This window comes from Lithobates pipiens, unplaced genomic scaffold, assembly GCF_037356315.1.
Source record: "Lithobates pipiens isolate NorthernLeopardFrog02 unplaced genomic scaffold, aLitPip1_a1.2 Scaffold_18, whole genome shotgun sequence".
NCBI lineage: Eukaryota > Metazoa > Chordata > Amphibia > Anura > Ranidae > Lithobates > Lithobates pipiens.
The window spans coordinates 569,185,584-569,209,609 of NW_027507758.1; the positions used below are offsets into that span (position 1 = coordinate 569,185,584).

The following is a 24,026-nucleotide window of genomic DNA, read 5'->3' on the forward strand; positions in this document are numbered from 1 at the left end:
GGAAGTTTCTTTTAGGCTGTATCTGGAGTATATTGGTAGTAAATTGCTCACAAGGCAATGTAATAATGGCTGGGAGCAGAAACAGTTGGTTTGATTATAAAATGGTCTTTCAAAAGATCTTACACCTGTAAGGAGGTCAGTTATCTTTGGTTGTTCTGCTTAATCATGTATAATGTGTTTTTTGTATCTATTTTCATATCTGTATCATGTATAGTTAATGACTACTATGGCAATTTGACTGCAAAATAAAAAGTTGTCATCTGGTCACTGGGTGGGGTAAAATGATTGTTTGGTATTGAAGACAAATTTGTAAAGGTGCAGTGTCTGCAATTTCTTAGTCAAGTTAATTGCTTTAAATCTCAACACACGTAAAGGGTTTGTACAGTATGATTATTAGTGACATAGGGTTTATATAAGCCTGTGTATTACTTTTTGACACTGTTTATTTTTTCTTTCAATAAAAAGAAGTCAAGTACAATAAAACAACTCCTACCCCCCTTTCCGTTATTAGAGACTGTCATGTTTCTTCCTGCAGATACATAAAATTGTATACTCAGAGTTTTGTCATGTACAACAACGTATAATCCCTCTCTCTAATTGCTCAGCTTTAGTGAAGACAGCCTGAATTCCAAAGGCATAAGTTACCTAAAGGAACACAAACCTTAAAATTTAAGTGACACAGCAGCAAATTGAATAGGGCCCCTGGATTTTAACATCAAAACATCTAGATGTGTCAATTCAAGAGCCCTTTCCCTTCCATTAATAATAAAAAACGACTGCTCCTGATCTCCCTCACGTGACATAAAGCCTTTGCAAAGACCTCATGGCCTATATGGCTTCTACCAGGAGCATTGTGGGTACTTCCCATCATTAGAGATTACAGTAAATTGTTTTTCATCAGGTATTCATTGAAGATCTAGATCAGTGGTCTCCAAACTGCAGGCTGGGGGCCAGATGTGGCCTCTTGCTAATCTGTACCTGGCCCTTGGGCCACTATTCTTCCTTCTGATGTGAGACACTATTCACCCCCATTGACAGCAACAATAGGACATCATTTCAGCGACTGACACCAACAATGGGCCACTATTCTTCCCACTGACACCAATGATGGGGCACTATTCCTCCCACTGACACCAATAATGATGCAATATTACTCCCACTGACACTAACAATGGGGCACTATTCCTCCCACTGCTAATGTCACGTACCTGGTGGATGAGCCTGGAATGCAGGGAGCGGCCCCTCGTAGCCCCTGGCTCAAGAACCCCTGGTTGTGGTAACAGATTCGAAAGTTCAGGGGGCACAAGTGCCTGGCAAGTGAAGGCAGGTCCGGATAACAAACAGCAACACGGACAGCAGTCAGCAGGAGACAGCAGGCACAGACAGGTGGACTGGCAAGACAACGGTCGTCAGTGAAGACAGCGGACACTGGCAGATCAAGGCAGGAACAGCAGGCACAAGCAGATCCGGACGGATCAGTAGACAGCAGCAGAATCGGGTACAGGCAGGGTCGGCAGCAGGCGGGCAATACAGTACAAGGGCAGAGGCAGAGACGTGGTCAGACAGGCAGGTAGTCGGTGGCAGGCAGCAAACAAACGTGCTCAAGAACAAGCCGGGTCACAGGAATCAAGGTAACAGGTAACTGGTAAGCAGAATCTCCGAACACGCTGTAGACTGGACAGCAAGAGGGGAGTGGAAACCGAGTCCTTAAGAAGCCTTTAGGGCGCCAAAGCGGTCGCACGACGGGTCTGCGTGCCCCCGCGGGTGGCCGTGTGCCCGTTCGTGACCCCACGCTCCCGCGTGCGCTCGTTCGCCACGTCGCGCACCCGCGTGCGCCCGATCGTACCGGCACGCACCCGCGTGCGTCCGTTCGCGTTAACACGCGCTAAAGGGAAACGACGGGTTCTCAACATTGGACCTCTGTGGGCAGATCTCCCATGAACGATCGGGACGCCAGGACGGTCGTGACATTGCCCCCCCCCCAAGGGGCAGCCTCCGGATGCCCAGTTGTGCCATATTTGGGTGGGATCTCTTAAAAGCAGAAATTAGTCTTTTCGCGTGGATATTGGATTCTGGTTCCCAAGAGTTCTCTTCAGGCCCGTACCCCTTCCATTTAACCAGGAATTGAACCTGGTTCCGTCTCTTCCTGCAGTCAAGTATGGATTCAACCTCGAATTCGATTTCCCCATCGACCATCACGGGTTCTGGAGGATTGGTAACTCGATCGGAAAAAGAATCTGGAACTGCAGGCTTAAGTAGCGATGCGTGGAAAACAGGGTGAATCCGAAAAGACTCCGGAAGCTTTAGCTCGAATGCCACACTATTCAGCTTTCTTACGATTGGGAAGGGACCCACAAATTTCGGCCCCAACTTCTTGGATGGGCAGGACAGTTTGAGATTCAGGGTGGACAGCCAGACCTGATCCCCGACCTTGAGGTCCAGTTCCCCCCTTCTTTTCTTATCAAATACCTCTTTATTATATTCCTGCGACTTGGTCAAGGTTTCTTGCAAAAGCTTGTTGTTTGTCTCGAAGAAGTTGAGGTTCTCCTGCACCGCTGGCACCGTGGGTGGAAGCCAAAATTCGCAAAAAATGGGGATTGCTTGGTGGCGGAGTGCACTGAATTATTGTAGGCGAATTCAGCCAAGGGTAGAAGCGGGGCCCAGTCGTCTTGAGAGAAAGACGAGAAGCAGCCTAGATACTGCTCCAGCGTCTGGTTCGTCCTTTCGGTCTGGCCGTTGGTCTGGGGGTGATATGCTGAAGATAAGCGGAGATCAATTTTCAGCGCTCCGCAGAGCGCTCTCCAGAACCTCGAAGTGAATTGCACCCCCCTGTCAGATGTGATATTAGCGGGGATGCCGTGGAGTCTCACGATCTCCCTAATGAAGGTCTTGGCCGTCTCTGTGGCTGAAGGGGTGCCCCTCATGGGTAGGAAGTGGGCCATCTTGGTAAGCCTATCCACCACGACGAAAATCGTAGAGTATTCTTCTGAAGGGGGTAACTCGACGATGAAATCCATGGAGATCATCCTCCATGGTCTGTCAGGAACGGGCAGTGGCTTCAGTAGACCCCAGGCTCTTGACTTACTGCTCTTGTTTCGGATGCAGATGATACAAGCCTCAACATATTTCCTGCAGTCATCTTTCATTCGAGGCCACCAGAACGAGCGTCGGAGTAGCTCCAAGGTCTTGTGTACCCCAAAATGGCCGGCCAATAGGTGGTCGTGACAGGCGGCCAGAACCAAAGTCCGTGCTTCCTGGGGGACAAAGATCCTGCCCTCGTACCAAAGAAGATCATCGCTAGAAGACAGCGAGAAGCCAGGTGGAGGAGTAGTGCCTATGGAGGCCTGCTTAACTTGAGATACTAAATCCCCCTGGAGCAGGAGGAAGCTCCCCGCGGAGAGAATGGTGTCCGAAGATGGAGAACTTTCTGGTTGGCCGTACATGCGCGACAGGGCGTCGGGCTTGACGTTCTTGGATCCTGGACGGTAGGTAATGTGTAGTGAAAACCTAGAGAAAAAGAGCGCCCATCTGGCCTGACGTGGTTTCAACCTCTTTGCTGATTTAAGGTATTCTAGGTTCTTATGGTCTGTATAAACCAGGATCGGGTGGGTGGCGCCCTCAAGAAGGTAGCGCCATTCCTCGAGTGCTGCCTTTATCGCCAACAGCTCACGATCACCGACATCATAATTTTTCTCTGCGTCGGACAGTTTACGGGAGAAGAAGGCAACCGGGTGTAGCAAGGACTTGGGCCCTTGTCTCTGGGAGAGCACCGCCCCTACCGCTATTTCTGAAGCGTCCACTTCTAGGATGTATGGTAGAGCGGAATCAGGATGCTTTAGGACGGAAGCCGAAACAAACAAGTCCTTCAGAGTCTTGAAAGCCTCTTGCGCTTCGGGGGTCCAACGGAACTTCTGACCCTGTTTGGTCAATCCGGTGATAGGGGAGATGATAGAGGAGAATCCCCTGATAAATTTACGATAAAATTAGCGAACCCCACGAACCGCTGAACTCCCTTCTTATCGGATGGGGCAGGCCAGTCCTGGATAGCAGAGACCTTCTGGGGATCCATCTCCACCCCCTTTACGGAAATAACCAGACCAAGAAACTGGATGCTCTGTTTTTCGAAGATACATTTTTCAGGTTTGGCGTACAGGCCATGAAGTCGGAGACGAGCCAGGACATTCTTGACGTGTTCTCGGTGGTCGGCTAGAGTGGAGGAAAAGATTAGAATATCATCAAGATAAATTATTACGAATAAGTCAAGGTAGTCTCTAAAAATGTCATTGACAAAATGTTGGAATGTGGCTGGAGCATTGCACAGTCCGAACGGCATTACAAGGTATTCAAAGTGCCCAAAGCGGGTACGGAAGGCAGTTTTCCATTCGTCACCCCTCCGGATGCGGACGAGGTTATAGGCACCCCGAAGGTCCAGCTTGGAGAAGACTTTAGCAGAACCAAGTCTCTGAAAAAGTTCGGGTACTAGTGGCAGGGGGTAGCGATTCTTAATGGTAATTTTATTCAATGCCCAATAGTCCACACACGGGCGTAGGGAATGGTCCTTCTTTTCAACAAAGAAAATTCCTGCGCCTGCCGGGGAGGTGGAAGGTCGGATAAATCCCTTCTCAAGGTTGTCATCTAAGTAGGACCTCAGGGTACCCAGCTCGGACTCAGATAAGGGGAAGATTCTTCCGAAGGGAATCTCTGCCCCAGGTAGTAATTCAATTGGGCAATCGTATGGCCTGTGGGGTGGTAGGGTTTCAGCCCCCTTTTTACTGAATACATCCAGGAAATCGTGGTAGTCCTTGGGTACAGCTTGTCGGGTCTCAGCGTCTGTTTCCAAACAGAGGAGGGCAGAAGAGTCTCTATCATCAACGGGGCAACAATGCTGACGGCAATAGTCCGAAGTGAACTCAATCTTTCCAGTGGCCCAGTCGATGCGTGGATTGTGTGCTCTCAACCAAGGCATGCCTAGAATGATGGGAAACAGTGGCGACTTAATAACATCTAGGCATAGGAATTCCAGGTGGGTCCCGGCAATGGTAGCAGATAAAGGGGTAGTCTTCTGGGTCACTGGTCCGGATTCAAGGGTAGAACCATCGGCCAAAAATACTGAAAGTCCCTTCTCTCTGGGCCGAAGGGGAATCTTGTTCTTCAGAGCGAAGGACGAATCCACAAAGCCACTACACGCCCCAGAATCAATAACTGCGTGAGTCCGGACAGTCCTTTCTGGAAGCTGTAAAAGAACAGGGACAGCCAGGTGAGTAGTGTTGTTGGGTAGCACAGGTAAGGGAACAGATGGAATGAAAAGGCACTTACGCATCTTAGCTGGGCAAGTGCGAACAAAATGTCCTGATCCTCCGCAGTAAAGGCAAAGGTTTCCAACCCGGCGACGTTGACGTTCCTCAGGTGTCAGGGACGGACGGAGTAGCCCCAGCTGCATGGGTTCCGGTTGATCCAGTGTGGCTGTGGCAGGAGCAGGTGGGGCCGCATGACTCGAGCTGGGTACACGTGGCAACATCCAGACGGGGCGTGTGGCTGTGGAGGAACGCTCCTGGCGACGCTCTCTTAAACGTCTGTCGATCTGGACCGAAATGTCTATGAGGGCTTCCAGGGTCTCTGGGATGCCTACACGTGCCAATTCATCCTTCAGCGGTTCAGATAGGCCCAAACGGAACTGGTACCGGAGGGCTGCGTCGTTCCATTCTGTGTCGGAACTCCAGCGTCGGAATTCCGACACGTAATCCTCCACAGGCCTGCGACCTTGTTGCAGGGCGTGTAGGGCAGCCTCTGCGGTTGCAGCAAGTTGAGGGTCTTCATAAAGTCTTGACATTGCCAGGAAAAAGGCGTCCAAAGTGTCTAAAGATGGATCCTTTCGCTCCAAAAGGCGGTGTGCCCAGGCCTGCGGTTCGTCCGTCAATAGGGAAATGACGAACCCCACTTTGGTCGCCTCGAGAGAGAAGGTCCTTGGTTGTAAAGCGAAAAAGAGCTCGCAAGAGTTGCGGAAGGCTCTAAACTTGTTCCGGTTGCCCGAAAATCGTTCCGGAGTAGGGACCCTGGGTTCGGGTGGCATCATCACCACTGATGGTGGGGCATGGAGCCCGGAGGCAGCTGGCGGGGTCGCAGACAGGGCTTGAACTTGTTCCTCCAGTCGGCCATAACCTTCCTGCAGACTCTTCACCGCCTGGGTAAGGCCGGCAAGATGGCGGCAGAGCTCGTCCATAGGGGAGGCTCCCTGCGTAGGCTCGGACATGGCTGTCCAGTACTGTCACGTACCTGGTGGATGAGCCTGGAATGCAGGGAGCGGCCCCTCGTAGCCCCTGGCTCAAGAACCCCTGGAGGTGGTAACAGAGATTCGAAAGTTCAGGGGGCACAAGTGCCTGGCAAGTGAAGGCAGGTCCGGATAACAAACAGCAACACGGACAGCAGTCAGCAGGAGACAGCAGGCACAGACAGGTGGACTGGCAAGACAACGGTCGTCAGTGAAGACAGCGGACACTGGCAGATCAAGGCAGGAACAGCAGGCACAAGCAGATCCGGACGGATCAGTAGACAGCAGCAGAATCGGGTACAGGCAGGGTCGGCAGCAGGCGGGCAATACAGTACAAGGGCAGAGGCAGAGACGTGGTCAGACAGGCAGGTAGTCGGTGGCAGGCAGCAAACAAACGTGGTCAAGAACAAGCCGGGTCACAGGAATCAAGGTAACAGGTAACTGGTAAGCAGAATCTCCGAACACGCTGTAGACTGGACAGCAAGAGGGGAGTGGAAACCGAGTCCTTAAGAAGCCTTTAGGGTGCCAAAGCGGTCGCACGACGGGTCTGCGTGCCCCCGCGGGTGGCCGTGCGCCCGTTCGTGACCCCGCGCTCCCGCGTGCGCTCGTTCGCCACGTCGCGCACCCGCGTGCGCCTGATCGTACCGGCACGCACCCGCGTGCGTCCGTTCGCGTTAACACGCGCTAAAGGGAAACGACGGGTTCTCAACATTGGACCTCTGTGGGCAGATCTCCCATAAACGATCGGGACGCCAGGACGGTCGTGACAGCTAACAACACTGGAGCACTATTCCTCCCCCTAATACCAAATATGGGGCATTGTTTACTCCAATATATTTTCTTCCACCCATTGGCCAGAGTCCTCCCCCTTTAAAGCCTGAAAGAACGTAAACCGGCCCTTTGCTTAGAAATTTGTAGACTAGATGTCCAACTTATTCTCTATTTTTAAAATGTGAAAATCAGTGCTCCCTCAAAAACAGCTATACTACCAGTCTAAGCACCCCTTAGTTAAAGAAAGAAACTTACTGAAACATCTTCAGCAATCAACAAACATTGTGCGTATTTGATGCTTTGACCCCCCCCCCCCCCTCTCTTATAATTTCTTCTGTATCATGCAGTGATATATGGGCTAGAGTAGGAAACCTCAGAGCACAGTATTGAATGCAAAGGTTTATCAAATGCTGAAGTTGTTTGATCAAGAAGTTTGGCAGTGTGAGCAGAATAAGAAAGCATGCATCCCTTGCTTGACTTGTAAGCAATGCATTTCACATTTTAAAAATAGCAGTCACTTTAAGTTATCGGTCTGTCATTTTAGGGTACCAGTCTAAACAGCATGAACTGTTGTCTATACATTAAAGCCAAAAATAATAACCTGCAATATTCACCTTCAGTCAAAATAGTTCACCTATTTTTATATATTTGTTTTCATTTGATGGCCAGCACCTCCACTGAGCCCAGGTCATCCTGGACTTGCCCCAGTCTGTTACTGGACAGTGAAAAGAGATACAGTACACTTATTAGATCATTTCTCTTTCACTCTGCTTTCTTTTACTACCAGTATGCTTCTTGTCATTACATTAGCTGATTGGCTCCTTGTGTTTCTTCTTCCTTTCATACTCCAGCCCTACAGTATAGGGAATGGAAGACACTGAATACATGGAATATGTTTAATGGTGTGTCTGTGATGGGTATAATTTTTCCAGGTCATGATATATCTAGTAATTGTCAGTCACATTCAGAAGTTATTAGTGTATAGAGCAGTGATTCTCAACCAGGGTTAGTCCAGAAGTTGCTAGGGGTTCCTTCAGCATTGGGCCATTTCTGCCTCTCAGATAAGTTCCCACTGACACCATTGATCTTTTTAGCTCTCTGTAAGGAGGTAATTCTTCCCAATGACCACACGTGTAAGGACCATTCTTCCCACTGACCATTAAACTAATGTATTATGAGTTGTAGATTTCAAATTTTTAGCAGGGGTTTCCCGAGACTAGATAACTATTTCAAGGGTTCCTCTGCTTTGAAAAGGTTGAGTAAGGCTGGTATATAGTATCGGGAAGATACACAACTTTATTCAATCACCATGGAATATGTAAATATTGATTGTCCAAGAACTTAATGAAAGATAGAAACTGAGACCTATGCAGGCTTCTTAACACCAACTATGGAGTAATCAGGACAGGATGGCATCACAGCTTTCACATTTCCGGTCTTGTTCTTGAGCTATCAACATTTACACATTCCACAGTGATTGGATGATATCCTAAGGTGTGAATATAAATGCTGGGGTATCTTCCTGACACTCTAGAAACTGAAGAGTGGCTTGGTAAACTATGAAACATCTTTAAGATTGCAGAACAAGTCAAGCTGAATGAAACTAAATACTCCTAGATCTTTAAAATATTTGATCTATTAATCAATACAAAGCTGTGGTAACCTGTTACTTTTATATTTGCCTACAGGTCAGCATGTTGGTTAGTTGGATTAGCTGTTGGTTCCTGCCAAGCTGGCCAAGGGCTCTGCCCAGCTTCTTCTTCAGTTAGCTATGGGAGTGGGACTCAGGCCTGAAGTGAGTCGGACAAAAAATGGCGGAGTAGCCCTCAAGGACAAATGTATGTAGGCATAGAACACACCCCATGCCATGCCCACCCCTCAAAGGAGAATTTAAAAAAAAAATAGTTAAACCCACAAGTGCTTTTTTTTACCACTTCTATTCCTTTATACTGGCTTTTGACATTTAAAAATTCAGCCATTTAGAATTAGGATGAAAGGTTTAGCACTGTAAAACACTATTTGAAAGATAGTGAATTTTATATAAAACCATATTAAGACCAAAATGAGGGACACATGAGAGAGTACAGAGGGACTTTGTTCCAAATCAGGGACAGTCCCTCAAAATCAGGGACAGCTCCAAACTGTCCCTGATTTTGAGGGACTGTCCCTGATTTGGAACAAAGTCCCTCTGTACTCTCTCATGTGTCCCTCATTTTGGTCTTAATATGGTTTTATATAAAATTCACTATCTTTCAAATAGTGTTTTACAGTGCTAAACCTTTCATCCTAATTCTAAATGGCTGAATTTTTAAATGTCAAAAGCCAGTATAAAGGAATAGAAGTGGTAAAAAAAAGCACTTGTGGGTTTAACTATTTTTTTTTTAAATTCTCCTTTGAGGGGTGGGCATGGCATGGGGTGTGTTCTATGCCTACATACATTTGTCCTTGAGGGCTACTCCGCCATTTTTTGTCCGACTCACTTCAGGCCTGAGTCCCACTCCCATAACCGTACTCAGTTTTCTGGCACAAGGCCCACCTTGTTAAATACTGTAGAGAACATCAAAAGGCAATAACAGGTTACGTCAACTTCTCAAATCCACATCTTCAGAAATAAAGTGCAAAACATTTTACTGCCAACAACTCAAACTCCTAATATCTAGCCATCTTCCTAAATGCTTTTTTGTGAGTCCCCCAGCAATGAGTCCTTACATTGAGTCTCTTCCTGGGCCATGTTCCAGCAGGTCTACCACTCATCCAAAATATAAACCTACGTTCTGTAGATCAGGGAAAGCAAAGTCCCATCTACCTTCTGCCGAGGGTTCCACCCACACCATATAATAAAGTGTACAAAACTCCATGCACTGACATCATCAAGGGAGTGGACTCTCTAAAAGGAGTACTACATCTGTTTTTGCTGCCGGACATATGTGTTGGACGGTCAGAAAAGGGTTAAGGGTGCAAGCTTGCTATATCACTTCAGCCACCAAAGTTTGTTTAAATTTTTTTTTTTAATTGCCTCAAAAGTTGAAATTTAATAAAAAGAAACACATTTTTTAATTAGAGGGAGACCCTTCTAGCAGAGAGCCCAGGGCAATCGCTTCTTTTGCCCTCTTATAAGTTTGGCTTTGCTGGTGCTACGCGTTGAGGAAGGCTGGCCAGTTATAAACCACACTTTTCTGTAGCTAAAAATACTGCCTTATATTCCCTTTTATTCATTAGTTATCTTATTAATTTGCACCAACATATAGTATATGTGCAGTTCTCTTTAAACATAGCCTGTACATCTTTTCTCAACCCATTTCAAAGTAAAGATTCTGATGGACAGCCTGGAAGAGGGAAAAGAGTTCTAGAAGCTGAGTGCAACACAAAAGAAGCATTGCATATTAGTTGACGAGATCTTGTGATGGGGAAACAAAATGCACCAAATCAAATCTAAATTCATTCAGTGTGATCTGTTCATCACTCCTGATGCAACGGCTCATATAGGTACAGTAAAAAAAAAAAAAAATAATAAAAATAAAGAAAAGAAAATTACAGACAAAAACCTGTTTTAATATGATAATTCACAGGTACATAGCAAATGCTAAGCGTGCGAGTTTGAGAAGCCACTAATGACTGCGGCTCCGACATCAAATGCCTTTGATCAGCCTTATTTCTATATAAAACATCATAGCATGCCATTCAATGGAAATCAGGTCTAACACAAGAGCCATTATGTAAGATACAGTACTTTGGCATTCATCTCTTCAAACAGAGAAAGTTCAAAGAAAAACGCAAAATGAATAACAGAGTGGATTCCAACAGTAAAAAAAAAAAAAAAAAAGAAAAAGAAAAAAAAAAAAAAGAAAGAAAAATTGCCCAAGGCTACATGATATCATATCTATACCCTTCAAAACAACATTCCTTTTCGCTCAGAATTAGAACATATTTTCATTCCAGTCGATGTGTCTGGTGTCAGAAACGTGTCATTTTTGAAAATCTGAAAATGCATCTTCCATTCGGGGGGCTTTAGGAAGCTTTCAGAAATTAGACTGTTTCATTATCTGCGTGCAGATGGCAGCTGCCCAGCAAAGCACAAGAACAAGGAGAGAGATTTCCGGTTGGATGTCAGCGATAAGAGAAAGTTTATGAGTTTGCAGGTTGGGATGGACCAGTCGAAAGAGAAAGAGGAGATAAAGTTTAATAAAAACTTATTTCTTTTTAGTCTTTGAATCTTTAGCCTTTGAAAATATGTTTTTTTTTTTGCTGTATGCAAAAGGCAAGCTTAAAGAAAACCTATAGTGACTGTAACAGATAATATAGATGGTCAAAAGTTGTTGAACACCTGACGTCACACCCACACTATATGAAAAGTGTGGGTGTCCAAATGTGACCCCTGTGCTCCTTCATCCAGAGCAGGGGCACACTAATACAGGAGATGTCTTACTGGTCAGATCACCAGGTGAAAGCAGAGGGGTAAAAAAAGCCTAAAAAAGAGAATGAATGCAGCCACCTCATCTAATGATTGGTAAGCTGCAATATAATACATTATTGGTTTTGGGTTTAATACTGCTTTAACATAATACACATTAACGCAAGGCATGAACACACTGCAACAGACTGGCATGGTGTCAAAAAAGTTATTTTCAGTGAAGGGTACTGTTAGGTTGAGTTTAAATTGTTGCACTATAATATTGTGCGTCTTAGTGCACTGTAGTGCCATTTATTCCTAATTGAACCCAAGGCAGCTTACAAACACAACTCTGTTGCAGCATACCACCATGCATGGTATCCCACTACCATGGTGCAATGTATTACAAAAATATTTTTTCCCACAAAGAAATATTGAGAGCAGCTTCCAATTTTCTTGATCATGACATTCAGCCAAAATCCACCTATAAATCCACCAATCAATGACCGTTTCCAAGGTACAAACTCATGCTTTCTTAAGGCACGCTTTGGTTAAGTCCATTGCCATGTCGGCGAAATAGCAGTGTCACTTTCGGCTCTTCTTGTTAAATGTGATGGGGGGTGTCTGCCATTCTTCCTGAGGTACTAACTACCACACACAGTTTTGCAGCTTTACAATAAATAGTATGTGTGTGTTTTTTCGGTGTGTTAGGAATCTCATTCAAATGAATAGAGAGCCTTAAAGCGGGGTTCCACCCTAAAGTGGAACTTCCGCTGATCGGATCCCTCCCCCCCTCCGGTGTCACAATTGGCACCTTTCAGGGGGGAGGGGGGTGCAGATACCTGTCAAAGACAGGTATTTACACCGACTTCCCGGCATAGACTCCCTCGGGAGTCTATGCCTCTTCCTGTCCCTGCGCGCTGTCTGCTGGGACACACACGGGTCCCAGAGACAGCGCGGACAACTGCTATTGCGCTGCGCGACTCGCGCATGCGCAGTAGGGAACCGGGAAGTGAAGCCGCAGCGCTTCACTTCCTGATTCCCTCACCTAGAATGGTGGCGGCAGCAGCCGAGAGCCAAGTGATCGATCGGTCTCGGCTGCCGGCATCGCTGGACCCTGGGACAGGTGAGTGTCCATTTATTAAAAGTCAGCAGCTGCAGTATTTGTAGCTGCTGGCTTTTAATATTTTTTTCCACAGTGCAATCCCGCTTTAACACTTAACACACAACATAACGTGTTTTCACATACATGCATTAATCCCTTTAATGGACACTTTCACCCCCTTCCTGCCCAGGACCTATTTTAAGCTCTCATTGCTGTCACACTTTGAATACCAATTACTCAGTCATGCAACAATGCACCCAAATGCACCTAGGAGAAAATAATCCCTTGAGAGAGTACAACATTGGGGATACGGTGTTCAGCACTACAGAGGAAAATATTTGGGGGTACTTATTTCAAATGATTGCAAAATGAGTAAACAGTGTGACCAGGAAGTGGGTACATCAAATAGAATTCTAGATTGCATCACTAGAGGGGTCACCAGCAGGAGGAAGGAGCTTCTGATTCCTTTATATATATCTTTGGTTATAACTAGAGGGATCACCAGCGGGAGAAAGGCGTTCCTTATTGATCTATATAAATCTTTATTTATCACTAGAGGGATCACCAGTGGGAGAAAGGAGTTCCTGATTGCTCTACTTAGATCTTATGTTATCACAAGAGGGGTCACCAGCGAGAGAAGAGAGTTCCTGATTCCTCTATATAGATCTTTAGTTATCACTAGAGGGGTTACCAACGGGAGAAACAAGGTCCTTATTCCTCTATATAGATCTTTAGTTATCACTAGAGGGGTCACCAGCCGGAGAAGGGAGTTCCTAATTCCACTATATAGATCTTTAGTTATCACTAGAGGGATCACCAGTGGGAGAAAAAAGTTCCTGATTGCTCTACTTAGATCTTTAGTTATCACTAGAGAGGTCACCAGCGAGAGAAGACAGTTCCTGATTTCTCTATATAGATCTTTAGTTATCACTAGAGGGGTCACCGGCAGGAGAAAAGAGTTCCTGATTCTCTATATAGATCTTTGGTTATCATTGCAGGGGTAACCAGCAGGAGGAACAAGGACCTGATTCCTCTATATAGATATTTAGTTATCACTCACTATGCCATAAAACTATCCCCTATTTTGTAGACGCTATAACTTTTGCGCAAACCAATCAATAAACGCTTATTGTGATTTTTTTTTTTACCAAAAATATGTAAGAGAATACGTATCGGCCTAAACTGAGGAAAAAAAATGTTTTTTTATATATTTTTGGGGGAGATTTATTATAGCAAAATGTAAAAACGAATGCGTTTTTTTCAAAATTGTCGCTCTTTATTTGTTTATAGCGCAAAAAATAAAAAACGCAGAGGTGATCAAATACCACCAAAAGAAAGCTCTATTTATGGGAAAAAAAGGGCATCAATTTTGTTTTGAAGCCACGTCGCACAACCGCGCAATTGTCAGTTAAAGCGACGCAGTGCCAAATCGCAAAAAGGGGCTTGACCCTTTAGCAGGAAAATGGTCCGGGGCTTAAGTGGTTAATGAAACCCAATAATATTCTACATACCAGAATTCAATGTTTAATTGTTTTTTGACATATTAAAGCGGGGTTCCACCCTAAAGTGAAACTTCCGTTCATCGGAACCCTCCCCCCCTCCGGTTTCACATTTGGCACCTTTCAGGGGGGAGGGGGGTGCAGATACCCGTCTAAGACAGGTATTTGCACCCACTTCCGGGCATAGACTCCCCTGGGAGTCTATGCCATTTCCTGTCCCACCACGCTATCTGCTGGGACACACACGGGTCTCAGAGACAGCACGGACCACTCCTAGTGTGCTGCGCGACTCGCGCATGCGCAGTAGGGAACCGGGAAGTGAAGCCGCAACGCTTCACTTCCTGATTCCCTCACCTAGAATGGTGACGGCAGCAGCCGAGACTAGAGCGATCGATCGGTCTCGGCTGCCGACATCGCTGGACCCCGGGACAGGTGAGTGTCTATTTATTAAAAGTCAGCAGCTGTAGTATTTATAGCTGCTGGCTTTTAATATTTTTTTTGCAGGTGGAATCCCTCTTTAACTCATGGTTATTGCCTATTTTCTCTTATTGACTTGTTATATCATCATATGACTCTTGCTAATACTATAATACATTTGTATTATGTTCCCTTATCCTTTTTTTCCAATAAAACTTGTTTGGAAAAAAAAAAAAAAAAACATATCAAGAGTGACTTAGGGCTCCATTCACCCCTGAGCGTATCAATTTACTGGTGTTTTTCAGGCATTTTTAAAGCTTTTTTGCAGCTTTACAAGCTTTTTTTAAAGGTATTTAGAGGTGTAATACAAGCGTTTTACAGTTTAAGCGTATTTGTTTAGCCAATAGAATGCACTTGGGGGAGGAGAGGGAGAGGAAATTAGGGGTGGAGAGCTGCTATTTGAGCAGAAAACTCTTGTAAAATGCTCAAGTCAGGCATTTCTATTGAAGTCTATGGGGTACAAAATGCTTGTAATCTGCCAAAAATAAGCTCTTTTTTGAGCTTCAGGTGACATAACACTCAGATATGAACAGGGGCTATTGAAATTAATGGGATTTGGCTTATTGAGAGTTTTAGAGCTACAAGCTGCAAGCAGAAAATCACTCAGGTTTAAATAAGGCCTAATATGTTCAGTCTGGAGCAATGGCGCCCCATGCATTGTGGGCGCACGGATGCTGCCCCCCTATCCCTGCTACCGCCTCCCTATCCATGCTCCCGGCCCCTTTCAGGATGCTGGACTCATAGATTCCTATGTGGGGGAGGAAGGGATGTATTTTTTTTGAAGAACATGATTAGAGCCAGAGGCTTCACGATAGGGTGGGCTTGGAGCAAAGAGAGTGTGCCCTGATCCCACCCAAATGTGTTACAATAGCAAATGAATATTCGCTATTTTCACACCACAGTGTCTCCCTGCCAATCAGGGGGCAGGTCAGTGAGACCTGTTTCCCCATTGGCCAAAGCAGCAGGCATCCCTATTGGATGCCCAACATTTTGGTGGCCGTGGGACAGAGCGGAGGAAGTTGCCTGGAGGAGACACAGGAGAGGAGGAGAGGGCACACCGGCAAGTGCCGAAACTCCTGCGCAGGGTAGGAGAAACTCTGCTAAGTGCCGTGAGCCACCTGTTTGGGGGGGGGGGGGGCAGGAGTGTGCTGTGACAGTGCTGCGAGTAACCAACGGGGGAGGGGGGGGTGCTGATCTATATAGTGTCTGTGGTGCTGATCTATATACTGTCTGTGGTGCTGATCTATATACTGTCTGTGGTGCTGATCTATATACTATCTGTGGTGCTGATCTATATACTGCCTATGGAGCTGATCTATATACTGTCTGATGCTGATCTATATACTGTCTGTGGTTCTGCCCTATATACTGTCTGTGGTTCTGCCCTATATACTGTCTGTGGTGCTGCCCTATATACTGTCTGTGGTGCTGACCTATATACTGTCTGTGGTGCTGACCTATATACTGTCTGTGGTGCTGACCTATATACTGTCTGTGGTGCTGATCTATATACTATCTGTGCTGCTGATATATATACTAGCTGTGGTCTGATCTATATACTAGCTGTGGTGCTGATCTATATACTGTCTGTGGTGCTGATCTATATACTATCTGTGGTGCTGATCTATATACTATCTGTGATGCTGACCGTATCTGTAATACTGAGCTATATACCATATCTTTGAGGCTGAGCTGTATAATATGTCCTGTGATTCTGGGGCTGTATACTCTGTCCTGTGATGCTGAGCTGTATGCTCCTGACACTATGGGTGGAAGAAAGTGGAATACAGAGGACAGAGTGGGTGGATTCTATAAGGAGTGGGGCTTATAGGAAGTGGGAGGGGTCAAAAAGGAAGGGGGGGCTGGCGCCCCCCCCCCATCCTAAAACTTCACCAGCTGCCACTGGTCTGGAAGAAAGAAATGAAAGAGGAGACACAATTGAAACCTTCAAATACTTCAAGGGGGTGAATAAGGTTCAGCAGGGCAGTATTTTCAATATGAAACGAAGATCAAGAACACGGAACATGACCTCAAACTAACTGCAAGAAAGTTCAAAACGAATCTTATGCCCCTTACACATGAGCGTATTTTCCGTTGGAAAAAACTTGGATGGTTTTTCCGATGGAATTCCGCTCAAGCTTGGCTTGCATACACACAAAAGTTCTCTGAACTTTCGACCGCCAAGAACGCGGTGATGTACAAGACTACGACCAGCAGAGAAAATGAAGTTCAATGCTTCCGAGCATGCGTCAAATTGTTTCTGAGCATGCGTAGGAATTTTGCGTGTCGGAATTTGTACAAACAATCGGAATTTCCGATCGGAACTTTTTCCGACCGATAAATAGAGAACCTGCTCTCAATCTTTTGCTGACAGGAGTTCGGCCAGCAAAAGTCCGATGGAGCCTACACACGGTCGGAATTTCTGACCAAAAGTTCACATCCGACTTTTGCTGGCAGAATTTCTGATCGTGTGTATGGGGCTTAAGTAAGTATTATTTTACTGAAGGGGTAGTTGATGCTTAGAATAGATTTACAGCAGGGGTAGTGAGCAAGTCAACAGTAAGTGGCTTCATACATGCTTGGGACAAACAGATTTATACTCGGACAAAAAAGTTAACGTAAAAAAAAACGATTAGACTCGATGGACCACTTTTTCTGCTGTCACTTTTATAAATTATATATTTATCATTTGTTTTGAGACATATGGAGCTTTCTTTTGGTGGTATTTACTCAACACAGTTTTTTGTTTTTTGTGTGAAAAATAAGTGAAAAAATACTGAAAACTTTGAAACAACATGATTTTCTTAGTTTCTGTTTTAACATTTTGCAAATAAATAATCTTTCTTCATAATTTTAGGATAAAATGCATTCAGTCGCATTTCTTTGGTAAAAAAAAAATAAACCAAATCAATGTATATTACTTACTCTGTGTGAAAGTTATAGAGTCTACAAACTATGGTATGCATTTTTGAAAATTGATCAATCCTGATGTACTGATGGCCTTATTTCTCGAGGACCTAAATTGCCAGGACTGTACAAATACCCCCAGAATAACCCCTTTTTGGACATCCAAAGGTATTTAGGAAGAGGCATGGTGAGATTTTTGTTATAATTTTTCATCACATTATTTTGGAAAACGAAGAAAAATAAATAAAATGTGTTTTTTTTCACATTTTTTTTTTTTTTTTTTACATACCTTGATCAGAGAGGTACAATGTCACCATATGACTGGTGAGGCAGTGTATAATTTGATTTACATTTTTTTAAACAATTTTCTTTTTTTTTTTTTTACTATTTTTTAACATACTGTCACCAGAGCAGTACAGCATCATCATAGTGGCAGTGTACTGCTTTGGGGAAGTGATCAGGATTTTCTTTTACACTATGATTCTATGATCGCATATTACAATGATGATCCCTGTATAAAGTAATAAAAAAAAAAACAATGACCATTTACTGGCATACTACATTTTATAGCATGTCTTCTAAAAATGCTGCACACCTAAAATTTGACCAGACACCAACTTTCAGCTGTACCGCTCAACTGAATTTTTAAGCCAAACTCAAGGCGCAAAAACTATCATTTAATCACTTAAAGACCAGGCCTATTTTTCAAATTTGTTTACAAGTTAAAATCTTTTTTTTTTTTGCTAGAAAATTACTTAGAACCCCCAAACATAATATTTTTTTTTCAGACACCCTAGAGAACAAAATGGTGATTGTGTGATACATGTCACAGCGTATTTGTGCAGCGGTCTTTTTGGAAAAATTACACTTTTTTTAATTAAAAAATAAGACAACAGTAAAGTTAGCCCATTTTTTTGCTATACTTTGAAAGATAATGTTAGGCCAATTAAATTGATACCCAACATGTCATGCTTAAAAATTGTGGCGACAAACATTGACCCTTAAAAATCTCCATAGGCGACGTTTAAAAATTTCTACAGGTTACCAGTTTTGAATTGAATTTTGAATGATCACGGCAATACCTCACATGTGTGGTTTGAGCATTTCATATGCGGGCGCGCTTCTGTGCGCGAGCTTGGTGGGACGGGGAGCTTTAAATTAAAAAAAAATGTTCTTATTTATTTTACTTTTTATTTTTTATTTTTACACTGTCTTTTTAAAAAAAGAAAATGTGGGTAACATTCCTTGTAATAGAAAAAAATTATGACAGGACCTCTTTAATGTGAGATCTGCTTTTAACCACTTGAGGACCGCCGTATTGCCAATGTACGTCAGCACAATGGCACAGGCAGGCACAATCACGTACATCTACGTGATTGCCTTCCAGCGGGTGGGGGGTCCGATCGGACCCCCTCCCGCTGGTTACGGCGGTCCGATTCGGTCCAGGAGCGCTCCGTGATGAGGGGATGGCCGTTGGTTTTCGGCCACCCCCTCTGGATCGCTCCTGGCCAATGAGAAGCTTCCTCCCCTGTGTATTGTTTACACAGGAAGGAGGAAGTGATGTCATTCTCCTCGGGGCGGTCTTTTTGACCGGACTACGAGGAGAAGAGTAAAAGTAAGTGTGCACCAACACTACACTGACATGTAGGTACACACAGGCACACAAACCCCCCCCCCGATCCCCCCCCCGATCGCCCCCCGATCCCCCCCCGCCCCCCCCTCCCCCCCCAGTCACAGTGTCACTGATTGCATTGATCATTTCTTTACTGATCAATGCATTCAGTGTCAGTTGTGACAGTAAAAACTGTCAGGACAGTTAGTGTTAGGTCCAGGGTAGCCCCCTATCACCCCCCAATAAAGATTTAACCCCCTGATTGCCCCTAGAGTTAACCCTTTCACCCCCTTTTGCCAGTGTCACTAAGCGATCATTTTTCTGATCGCTGCATGTGTCGCTAGGTAGCTAGTTATTTTTTTAGGTTCACCGCCAGGTTTTTATATCGCTAGGTACCCCGATATACTACCCAATAATGGGTTTAACCCCCTGATTGCCGCTAGTTAACCCTTTCACCCCCTTTTGCCAGTGTCACTAAGCGATCGTTTTTCTGATCGCTGCATTAGTGTCGCTACAGTCGCTAGGTAGCTAGTTATTTTTTTAGGTTCACCGCCAGGTTTTTATAGCGCTAGGTACCCCGATATACTACCCAATAATGGTTTTAACCCCCTGATTTCCGCTAGTTAACCCTTTCACCCCCTTTTGCCAGTGTCACTAAGCGATAATTTTTCTGAACGCTGCATCAGTGTCGCTAGTGTCGCTAGGTAGCTAGTTATTTTTTTAGGTTCACCGCCAGGTTTTTATAGCGCTAGGTACCCCGATATACTACCCAATAATGGTTTTAACCCCCTGATTGCTGCTAGTTAACCCTTTCACCCCCTTTCACCAGCGATCACAGTATAAGTGTCACTGGTGACGCTGGTTAGCCAGTTAGTTATTTAGGTTCCCCGTCAGGTTTTTATATAGCGCCAGGGACCCCCATATACTACCTAATAAAAATTTGAACCCCCTGATTGCTCCTAGTTAACCCTTTCACCACTGATCACCGTATAAGTGTTACGGGTGACTCTGGTTAGTTTGTTTTTTATAGCATCAGGGCACCCACCATTTATTACCCAATAAAGGTTTAACCCCCTGATCACCCGGCGGGTGATATCAATTAGGTTTTAGGGTCAGGGTCTGCGTCGCCCCAGGCAGCGCTAGGTTAGTGCCAGTACCGCTAACACCCACACGCAAAGCATACACCTCCCGTAGTGGTATAGAATCTGAACAGATCAATATCTGATCTGATCAGATCTATACTAGCGTCCCCAGCAGTTTAGGGTTCCAAAAAAACGCATTGTTAGCGGGATCAGCCCAAATACCTGCTGGCACCTGCGTTTTGCCCCTCTGCCCAGCCCACCCAAGTGCAGTATCGATCGATCACTGTCACTTACAAAACACTAAACACATAACTGCAGCGATCGCAGAGTCAGGCCTGATCCCTGCCATCGCTAACAGGTTTTTTGGTAGCATTTTATATTCAAATCCGGAAGGCAGTGCTTGGTTTTCGGGGTCCCGTATGTGGCTAGGCTCCCAAAAAGTCCCCCACATGTGGTATTCCCGTACTCGGGAGAAGCAGAAGAATTTATTTTGGGGTGTAATTTGACTTCTGCCCATAGCATGTGTGAGCAATATATCATTTAGTGACAACTTTGTGCAAAAAAAAAAAAGTTTGTAATATTCCCGCAACTTTTGGCAAAATATAAAATATTCCATGGACTCAACATGCCTCTCAGTAAATAGCTTGGGGTGTCTACTTTCCAAAATGGGGTCATTTGGGGGGGTTTTGTGCTATTTTGGCATTTTATGGACTTCGAAACTGTGATAGGTAGTGAGGAGTTAAATCAAAAATTTGCACCCTTAGAAATCCTGAAGGTGGTGATTGGTTTTCGGGGTGCCGTGCGCGACTAGACTCCCAAAAAGTCCCACACATGTGGTATCCCCGTACTCAGGAGAAGCAGCAGAATGTATTTTGGGGTGTCATTTCACATATGCCCATAGCATGTGTGAGCAATATATCATTTAGTGACAACTTGGTGCAAAAAAAAAAAAGTTTGTAATATTCCCGCAACTTGTGGCAAAATATAAAATATTCCATGGACTCAACATGCCTCTCAGTAAATAGCTTGGGGTGTCTACTTTCCAAAATTGGGTCATTTTGGGGGGTTTTGTGCTATTTTGGCATTTTATGGCCTTCGAAACTGTGATAGGTAGTGAGGAGTTAAATCAAAAATTTGCACCCTTAGAAATCTTGAAGGTGGTGATTGGTTTTCGGGGTGCCGTGCGCGACTAGACTCCCAAAAAGTCCCACACATGTGGTATCCCCATACTCGGGAGAAGTAGCGGAATATATTTTGGGGTGCAATTCCACATATAACCATGGCATGTGTGAGCAATATATCATTTAGTGACAACTTTTTGTAAAAAAAAATTTTTTTTTTTTTTTTTGTCATTATTCAATCCCTTAGGACAAAAAAAAAAAATATTCAATGGGCTCAACATACCCATCAGCAATTTCCTTGGGGTGTCTACTTTCCAAAATGGGGTCATTTGGGGGGGATTTGTACTGCCCTGCCATTTTAGCACCTCAAGAAATGAGATCGGCAGTCATAAATTAAAAGCTGTGTAAATTCCAGAAAATGTACTCTAGTTTGTAGACGCTATAACTTTTGCGCAAACCAAAAAATATATGCTTATTGACATTTTTTTTACTAAAGACATGTGGCTGAATAAATTTTGCCCTCAATGTATGACTAAAATTTAGTTTATTCGATTTTTCTTATAACAAAAAGAAGAAAATATCTTTTTTTTTCAAAATTTTCGCTCTTTTTCCATTTATATCGCAAAAAAAAAAAATCGCAGAGGCAATCAAATACCATCAAAAGAAAGCTCTATTTGTGGGAAGAAAAGGACGCAAATTTCGTTTGGGTGCAATATTGCATGACCGCGCAATTACCAGTTAAAGCAGCGCAGTGCGAAATTGCAAAAAGACCTCTGGTCCTTAAGGTATTTATTGGTCCGGAGCTGAAGTGGTTAATTTACACTTAAAAGCAATAAAAAAAAATCTTTTTTTTTTCAATAAAAAGTTTCCCATTTAAGACCATTGGACGGAAGTGAGGTTTGACAAGTGGGGGCTGGTGTGCCTCAGAGGGGAAAGGACCCGATCGTCTTTACTGTTACGTGAAAGCGGATCGCCCGTTGTTTAAAAAGACACCGGGAAGCCGTGTATCGTAGCTGTAAAGCGGCCGCAAGTCACATGACCGGACTGAAGACAGCTCAAATTAGGTATTTACACTGCCCGTTTTTTTAAAACTAGTGACATAGTGTGCTGAGAGACTGGCAGTGAAAATGTTTTAATTTTATTTTACAAGAAAAGCGGTGGGGGCTGGACGGAGACAGACACAGAGGGGGGTGACAGGCAGGAAGGAGGAGGGAGAGAGGAGAGCAGAGGGCAGCCTATCACGGAGGAAGGCACTTTGACCACGGTGATCAGGGTGGAGCAACCCTGATTTTCATGGTCTGTTTAGAGAGGCCATACAGGAAGTGACAGGGTTTTTTTTTTACAGTTTATATGCACAAGCGCTGTGCTGTGTAATATGCTTTAAGGGACCAGAATCTGAATTTGTTTGGGGTTAACAAACACTTAAATGGAATGGAAATGTGTGTAAAAAATATAAATTAAAAAGCATTCAGTTTTTCTTATCATCCAGTCTGTCAGATGAGATAAACTCCTTTTTCTTATTCTTGTTTTAAATTTGCTCCATCATTGCCAGAAGGGACATGTAGTGGTCTGCCAACTACTTTGGTAATGATTTGAATCATATTCCCCATATTGATCATCTTCAAGCTGGATAGTGACTTCCATCTGCCAGAGATAACCTGATACAGACGAGGAAACGGTATTCAAAGAAAGATTACAACCAAATACTGGGTGGCTCGTAAATTAGCAACAAATTGCAAGCCCACAGCAAGACGCCATAGTCATAATAAAGGGTCTGTGTGCCCACGGCAATGGTTTATTGAAATTTCAGTTCTTCTATAACTTTTTTTTCTTTCTAGTGTACTTACTGGGTAGGATAATAACATCATCTCCTGCCTGCGGTATTGTTGAGTCATGTCCTCCCCAACCTTCTCCAACCCCAACCCAAGAATCTGGAGAGGACCAGTAGAGGACCAGAGGAGGCAGAGGATCGGGTGCTGCAAGAAAATGAAAAATACAATGATATAAAATGTGATTGGATAAATGGGAAGCACCTGACAATGTTAAAGCTGAGCATCGGTCACATTTTTTTTAAATTTAAATAGCCATAGATTATATACACTGATCAGATATAACTTTATAAACAGTGCCACCCACCTAATATGGGGAAGGATCCCCTTTTGCTCCAAAACATGACTCAAGGAGGACATGACTTAATACCTCCTTTGAAAGCAGGATGTGAGGCAAGCAGTGCTGGAGCCGAGTCAGTGCTGGAGCGGTGACAGGAGTCAGGAACATGTTTAGGGATGGGGATGGGTAGGGATAGTAGTGGGGCTTTTTTACCTTAATGCTGAGAATGCAACCTAGGTACGTGTGCCATCTAGAGTTGTGCAACATTCTGTACAATGGGTAAGGTATATAAGACATTAAACGGATGACCAGGACCATATGTCCTGAGCATATAGGAAAGAAAAAGATGAAAAGAGCAGAAAACGAGCAAGTGGGAAGAAGAGCAAGAAAAGAGAGGAAAGAGAAAGAGAAGGGAAAGTGTGAGGCTGCCAGCTTGCCAAGGGGCATGGGGTTATCTGTCCGCTATACAGGGGAAATACAGAAATTATGGTTCTCTGAGCGAGAGATCAAAATTTGGTGGTTCACCCAAGGCTGACAAACTTTCAGGTGCTGTGGAATCTAAACAAATATGGTGCCCTCAATCTAACCATGGATCATGGCTTGGGTAACCCTGTTCTTAGTTTCCAAGAGACATAATAATGAGGATGCCCAAGCCTTAGCTATAGTTTTCTTAGCAGCTATAAAG

The 24,026-nt window shown here is 44.4% G+C and overlaps 1 protein-coding gene across 2 annotated transcripts in view; it reads right to left on the reverse strand.

The window, feature by feature from the left end:
* PKHD1 (PKHD1 ciliary IPT domain containing fibrocystin/polyductin) overlaps positions 1 to 24,026 on the reverse strand; it is a 975,887-nt gene that overhangs the window by 299,515 nt on the left and 652,346 nt on the right. For both annotated transcript variants that reach the window (XM_077489019.1, XM_077489018.1), the window contains one exon: positions 23,080 to 23,208. In XM_077489019.1, the coding sequence (XP_077345145.1) occupies positions 23,080 to 23,208 (129 nt within the window). The remainder of the gene's footprint in view (positions 1 to 23,079; positions 23,209 to 24,026) is intronic.